The 7367-nt window shown below is 46.7% G+C and overlaps 1 protein-coding gene across 19 annotated transcripts in view; it reads left to right on the top strand.

The window, feature by feature from the left end:
• Positions 1-96: 96 nt before the first annotated feature.
• Positions 97-7367, top strand: part of sugct (succinyl-CoA:glutarate-CoA transferase) — a 48815-nt gene continuing 41544 nt past the window's right edge. For 14 of the 19 annotated variants that reach the window (XR_009785938.1, XR_009785937.1, XR_009785942.1 and 11 more), the window contains exons 1-8: positions 97-309; positions 924-975; positions 1325-1398; positions 1905-1990; positions 3021-3071; positions 3748-3868; positions 6243-6334; positions 6410-6553. Coding sequence is in view for 9 of the 19 variants with exons in the window: in XM_061758462.1 (XP_061614446.1) it covers positions 177-309; positions 924-975; positions 1325-1398; positions 1905-1990; positions 3021-3071; positions 3748-3868; positions 6243-6334; positions 6410-6553 (753 nt within the window). In the remaining 10 variants the exon portion in view is untranslated. The other 5 variants (XM_061758461.1, XM_061758468.1, XM_061758464.1 and 2 more) reach the window with 5 other exon arrangements.

Genomic DNA, 7367 nt, shown 5'->3' with positions numbered 1-7367 from the left:
TGGCGAACTTGTTGACGTATCCCAAAAGCGGGCCAACCGGCTCTATTTACATTTGATGTGCATGGCCGCAACGCTGAAAATGTTGGTCCGGAAGTGTCTACAATACTCGTTGACGTTAACTTGACATTAGCATTAGCTGCGGACGGCCAAGCGGTCATATAATACGAATTCATAAAATGTTGTTGCGTGTTTGGTCTTCGCGTTTCCTCCGGGCGGTTCGTTCGGCGGCGGGTTTGGCCTCGCTCTCGCCAGGGGGGACAAGAGTGAAAAGTTTGTCCTGCGGACGGCGGCTGTCGCCATCTGCAACAGGTAGCAGCAGCACCAAAGCTAACAGGCTAACGCTTGGAGCTAAATGGCTCGCTTAGCTCGCACTGGGGGACGACAGACGAAAGAAGTCTCCTCCTCGCAAGATGAAACTGCCTTCACATTCATGGAAAAGTTCACACTTTATTCTTTTTTTTTTTAACATAACTCGACCCACTTAAACGTTTGTACGTTCTGAACTGTTCTTACAAATTACTACACTCGCAACAAAAACTAAAACTTACTTTTTATTGCCAGGGTTGCGAGCTATAGCCTTGATACAAAATGCTTCCCTCCGCCAAAAAAACAAAAAACGGACGTTTCCCCCCCTTCGCTTTTAGAAAAAGCAAATGGTAATACTGTAGTTTTATTTCTCCAGATAGCAAACAAGCTTTGAAACGTTTTTTCCTCTCATATACATGATGCATATACTTGCATCATCCTCCACAAAAATAGGAGAAAGACATATTTGTTCTTTACAGGTAATGTGAAAATAAGTTGTTCCTTTCGGGGGGAAAATATCAAATTAACTCATAATAACAATTCTAACAGTCAACAAATAAAGCCATCGGCTGGATGTATTTATTTATTGTTGATTTCAAGACGTGACTCGCCTGCAGGTGATGACCGTTGCCGGCCACTGGAGGGCGTCAGAGTGTTGGACCTGACCCGGTAAGCGGCGCGGGGAGCGATGGCAGAAATGCTATTCGAAGCAACGAGCTACATGTGAAGAATTCAAAAGCAAAAGCAGACAAAGATGGGGGATTTTCTGAATGTCATTTCCTTGCAAAATCTTCAGTTCCAAGAAAATCTTTTACCGCTAGTTGAAAAACAGATAAAAGTCCAACATGTTCACATTACTATGAAATTACACGGAAATGGTAAAAATGATGCTTCGTGAATCGAAAATAATAACAGGTGAGCGTGCTAGAAGGTCAATACCGTGTCGCGAAGGCTCCGTCGTGGCAGTGTCGCCCGCTTTGCGCCCGCCGGGTGAGCCTCTCGTGCCATGTGTTTGCAGCGTCCTGGCCGGACCGTTCGCCACCATGATGCTGGGAGACCTGGGAGCCGAAGTCATCAAAGTGGAGAAACCAGGTGACGTCTTCTCATCCTCAAGTTCATGTCGGAACGCGTTCCACCTTCCAATGAAATCTGATTTCGCTAGACAAAAAACAAATGACATCGAAACAAGTTTTGCTTTTAATGTTTTTCCCTCCTGCAATGTGCTTTAGTTCTCCTCACACCAAACGAGCCTTCAAATGGTTTTTTCCAACTTTTTTTTATCCGACTTTTTTATTAACTTTCTTCAACAGAAATAAAAGTAATATTTTTTTGTCTTTCCAGATAAAGTGAAATAAGCGCTTCAGTAATTGAACATTGCAATTCTAATTCTATTATAATTTGGTGGCTCGGCCGGCGACCTCGATGAGGCAAAGCCAAATATTTGCGGCACATATTGTTTCTGACATGTCATGATGCGGTCGCTGCTTTTGCTCAGTACGATCTTTTCGCTGGTACGCAAAACAACCATTGGTTTCTCGTCTTGTCTGTTTCTTCGCGCGAATGATGATGCGGAGCGCGCGGTGTGTGTCGCTCGGCAGGTGCAGGCGACGACACCCGGGCGTGGGGCCCCCCCTTCGTGGGCTCGGAGAGCGTCTACTTCCTCAGCGTCAACCGCAACAAAAAAGTACGTGTGTGGTGAGGCCAAGAAAAAAAGCTCGGAGCGCTTTTGGTAGATTTATGCGTCAACAGGAATTCACATTGAAAGCAGCAGCGCCTCGCTCGCACTCACAAGCTGTTTTTTGGGCAAATCATGTTCCACCTCTATTGAATTGAATACACTACAAAGACAAAGACAAGATATTTCATGTTCAAACTGATCAACTTGATTGTTTTGAGCAAATAATCATGAACTTAGAATTTGATGGCTGCAACACGTTCCAACACAGCTGGGACGGGCAGGCTCATGTTTACCACGGTGTTACGTCACCTTTTCTTTGCACAACATTCAAGAAACGTTTGGGAACCGAGGACACGAATTGTTGAAGCTTTGGAGGTGGAATTCTTTCCCATTCTCGCTCGATGTACAGCTTCAGCCGTTCAACGGTCCGGGGTCTCCGTTGTCGTGTTTTACGCTTCATAACGCGCCACACATTTTCGATGGGAGACGGGTCTGGACTGCAGGCAGGCCAGTCGAGTGCCCGCAATCTTTTACGACGAAGCCACGCTGTTGTAACACGTGCAGAATGTGGTTTGGCATTGTCTTGCTGAAATAAGCGTGAAAAAGACATTGCTTGGATGGCAGCATATGTTTTCCTCCAAAACCTGTATGTACCTTTCAGCATTTATGGTGCCTTCACAGATGTGCGAAGTGCCCCATGCCATTGGCACTAACACAGCCCCATACCATCACAGAGGCTGGCTTTTGAACTTTGTGTCCTGTGGGATGTTCCGAACACGTGTTTGATGAGCATTCCGCAACTTTTCTCAGTCTTTTTGGCCACCTGCCTGTCGGAGCTTGTTTGGAACGTGTTGCAGCCATCAAATTCTAAGTTCATGATTATTTGCTCAAAACAATCAAGTTGATCAGTTTGAACAGGAAATATCTTGTCTTTGTATTGTATTCAGTGAAATATAGGTTGAAGCTGATTTGCAAATCATTGTATTCTGTTTTGATTAACGTCCCAACTTCATTGGAATTGGGCTTGTGCTTGCAGAGCGTCGCCGTGGACCTCAAACATCCTCGAGGAGCACAAGTCGTCCAGGAGGTAAAACGCTTTCGGGTCCAATGACGATCACATTCAAATAATCAGAAAAAGACATAAGATTACGTAAGATTTTCATTCAAGTTTTGTTCGTTTATTTGATGTGAAAAAAAGAAAGATACTTCTAATGAACACCAAAGTTTCTTTATATTAAAAATAATGCCTGGCTGATACGGGTTTTATGAGGCCGATTCCGATATTCGGCAGAATAATATTCATCGGCCGATTAATAAAAAAATATATAAGGAATAATAAGACTGTTTTTGGGATCCCTTAATGCTTACAACAATAAAGGTATGACTTACAGGCAAGACATTTGACTCTTAAAATACTTTGTCCTTTTAGTATTTGTTTAACTTTACAACAGAGAGAAAAATTGGCAAAAAAAAACAACCGATTGATTTTTGTCGATTTCTGAACGTCATTATCTTTGTCTTATCAAGTGGTAATGTGTTCAAAAAAAGAAATTGTTGGTTGATTCATTGTAACAAAAACATTTTTCCATCGGTTTTTAGAAATCTTTGAGCTCCTTTCTGCACGAGCGTTTTGCCAGCGGTCGTCTACGCTAAGACGACTTGAGATTTCGTTGGCATTCGAAGCTCAGCGGTCACCAGGGAAACGTGACGCGCTAACATGTTGACAACACGCCGCCGACGTGGATTGTGTGTTGCGGTTTCAGCTGGCGGGCGCGTGTGACGTGATGATGGAGAACTTCCTGCCGGGCAAACTGTCTGCGATGGGCCTGGGATACGAGGAGCTCAGCAAACGGAACCCGGCGCTCATCTACTGCTCCATTTCAGGTGCTGCCCTCTGTAGGCCGGTCTAGCCCTAACCCTTTAGCGCCGGGAGGGAAACAAATCCTGGCGCCGTGCGCGGTCGTGACTGACCTGGAGTTTGTCCCAGCTGAATTTGTCCGTGAGACGGGGTCACGGTGGATTGGTTGCCAGCCAATGAAAAGGTGTTTAAGAGTGGAGAAAGGCTTTGTAAGAGTAGGGTAGAGGCTGACAGGAGGCTCATACATAAATCATTTCCAAACAAATAGGTGGTCGCTTCTCTGCGGGTTTCACCTCGTTTCTGAAACGAGGGCTGACGTGTAGCGTGATGGGAACGGTCGCCACTTAATGCGCCGCGACCGCCGCCGCCTCATCCGCACCGGGTGCTGCCGAATCTGCCGTGAACGACTGGTCAGGGGTTTCGGGGCCCATCAGCGAGTTTAAAAAAAAAAAACGATAACCGGTCACTGATCTGATCACAAGATGGAGCAATGTGTCCATTTCAATGACTTGTCCATTTACTGTATCTTCAAAAGTATTCTCGAGTCAGGTCAAACCAACATTACAACATGACAGAAATAATGAGTGCTTGCTTACTGTAATTAAATGACTTCACACACCCCGAAACGTTAGCGCATGAGTCGACATAACGCCGGCATGTTTACGTACGACCGTTAGTGCTAGCGCTAGCTTGCTAGCCTACACAACTAGCGAACCGTATCGTATTAAAAGTACGTAAATGAAATTAAAGTCTTCTCCCACCAGCGCACGTTTTCCCCCTTCGGTTCTTAGAATACACTTTGTGCGATCCGCTGTTGTTGTTGTCGTCGCCATGGTAACGGGTGTATCCGGTCACGTCTGAGTTGACAAGATAAAGCCCGGCGATCGTAAACGACGGTATCGGAATACAAGATTTGATCGCAGTCGTCTGACAGAGTGCAAACGTGAACGTGCAAATTTGTCCCGTCCGGCCGTTGTCTGTCTCAGACGTGTTGTCCGTCCCGCACCGCCGACATGTTTTAAAAAAAAAATGACTTTATTGGCGGTCAGGTATTTACAGTACTACGTCAAAAGACACGCGGCAAGGCTAAAAATAAACCAGCTTTTGGATTCAAATATACTGTCCACGATGGCCACGCGGCGTAAATGTCATTTGCGGAGTCGATCAAATCGGCCGATCGGCATAAAATGCTAATTATCGGCCGATACGATCAGTTGAGCGTAAAGTCTATTCATGACGTAATGGTGTGGCACAAACGTCTCCACTCAGGAGAACTGTCGCCAACTCATTTTGTTGTTCCGTTTCTATCCCGGCGCTGCCCGAAAATAATCACAGTTCCCTCATGAGATCAAAAAGTATCCATTTGTTGCTAAAAGCTGCGAGCTAATGTCATTTAGTGAACCCCTGTTTATGGCGGGCGTTACGTTCCAGACCCGCTTGCCATAAGTGAAAATATACATGATTAAAAAAAAAGAGTTTTGAGGGTGGCGGTTCTCCGCGCGCTTGTGGGTGTTTTCGCCGACTTCCTGCCACATTCCCAAAATGTGCATATTAGGTTCATTGAGGACAAGAAATTGTTGTCGTGGTTTCCATCAGAGGGCTTATGAAACTGAAAACCATATTCAGTCAAATGGTTAGCCACTTAATTGTATTGTTTCCAAAGCCCAATCCAATTGAATTCGGGACGTTGTGTAAAACTGGAATAAAAACAGATGATTTGCAAATCCACTTCATCTTCAAACTGATGAACCTTATTGTTTTTTTGTTTGTTTATTATTCTCTCATTTTGAATGCGATGCCTGCAACATGTTCCATAAAAGCTGGGAAAGGGGCAACAAAAGAGTGGGAAAGTTGAGGGATTTTCCCAAACCACCTGTTTGGAACATTCCACAGGTGAGCAGGTTAATTGGAAACAGCCGAGTGTCACGATTGGGTATAAAAGCGAGCGTCCCGAAAGGCGCAGTTATTGACCAGCACGGCTGGGGCGAGGCTCGCCGCTTTGTCAACAACTGTGTGAGCAAGTAGCCACACAGTTTCATACAGTAACCTCGCAAGGAATTTAGGGATTTCATCATCTGCACTCCAGAATAGGATCAAAAGATTCCGAAAATCCCAAAAGTTGCGCGGCTGGTCTGAAAAGTGGCCAAATCTAGCAACAAAATGTGCAGCTCTTGGTTGCCATGCTCCTACTGGCCACCAGATGGCGTCAGTGGCTGGCCCTCCACTTCTCATGTTTATTAGCACATAGCCGTCAAGTTTCATCAATTACCCACAATGCACTGAAAGCTATTCAGACAGGCACCTCAAGTCACAACTCTCACTCTGATTGGTTCGCCACGCTAGGCCACCTCACGTGACCTTTGTGTGTGTGTGTGTGTGCGTGCGTGTGTGTGTGCGCAGGTTACGGACAAACGGGGCCTCAAAATCAAAGCCCGGGGTACGACTCCATTGCCTCAGCTGTGTCCGGGATGATGCACATCACCGGGCCAGAGGTCAGACAGGCGTTCGTGCGTGCGTGCGTGCGCGCGCGCGCGAGACGTCCCGTGACGCAGTTTTCGTGCGGACAGGACGGCGAGCCGGTCCGGCCCGGCGTGGCCATGACTGACCTGGCGACCGGCCTGTACGCCCACGGCGCCGTCTTGGCCGCCCTGCTGCAGCGCCGGCGCACGGGGACTGGTGCGCACGTCGACTGTGACCTGCTGTCCTCTCAGGTAGCGTGCGTGCGCGTGCGTGATGGATGATTCCCGAAGAGTGCTCTGCGTGTAAACCAGCGCTTTGGAGAGTCTAAACACACAAATCAATATTTTCCGCACATCAAAACAAATCGTGGCTTATCGTTAGTTTTGCGGACCGCGGCGCCTCCCGGAGTGCGTTTTGATTTGTGATGTCGGGGCGTGCACTTTGTGCGACAGTGTAGCTTTTAAAAGAGTGTTTTATATCCCACGCCGGCAGCACGGTGTAAGAGTGGTTTTCACATCTGTCTCGCAGTCCAAAGGTTGGAGTTCAAATATGGGGTGTGACCTTTTTGTGTGACTTTTGCACGTTTTCCGCACGCTCGCACGGGGTTTTCCTCACACTCTCTAAAAACATGCATGTTAGGGTCGAGGTTAGGGTTTGAGCTTCACAAACTCATGCCAAAGCTGGATCGTGCTCTGCTGCCATCTTGTGGGTTGGATAGGCAATTATAAACCGTTTTGGGGGTACATCAGTTACTCACAGATTTTTGCTGGCGGGCTATAAATCAGGGGACACAGAGAGATTGTTCCAAGAACGCGCTCATAATCTGAACGTCAGTTTAGTACAACTACCTCAATAGGAATTAAAAAGTTTGTATTCCAAAAACAACATGACATGAAGTGAAATATTTTTCAAGAAAAAAGTTGGAGGGCATCACGGTGTGACCGCTTAGCACATCTGCCTCACACTTGTGAGGTTGCGGGTTCAAATCCGCCCTCGCCTGTGTGGAGTTTGCGTATTCTCCCCGTGCCCGCGTGGCTTTTCTCCGGGTACTCCGGTTTCCTCCCA

The sequence above is a fragment of the Phyllopteryx taeniolatus genome, chromosome 20 (genome assembly GCF_024500385.1).
Source record: "Phyllopteryx taeniolatus isolate TA_2022b chromosome 20, UOR_Ptae_1.2, whole genome shotgun sequence".
Taxonomy (NCBI): domain Eukaryota; kingdom Metazoa; phylum Chordata; class Actinopteri; order Syngnathiformes; family Syngnathidae; genus Phyllopteryx; species Phyllopteryx taeniolatus.
The sequence above is the reverse complement of the archived record's forward strand: the minus strand, read 5'-3'. Positions and strand labels throughout refer to the sequence as shown.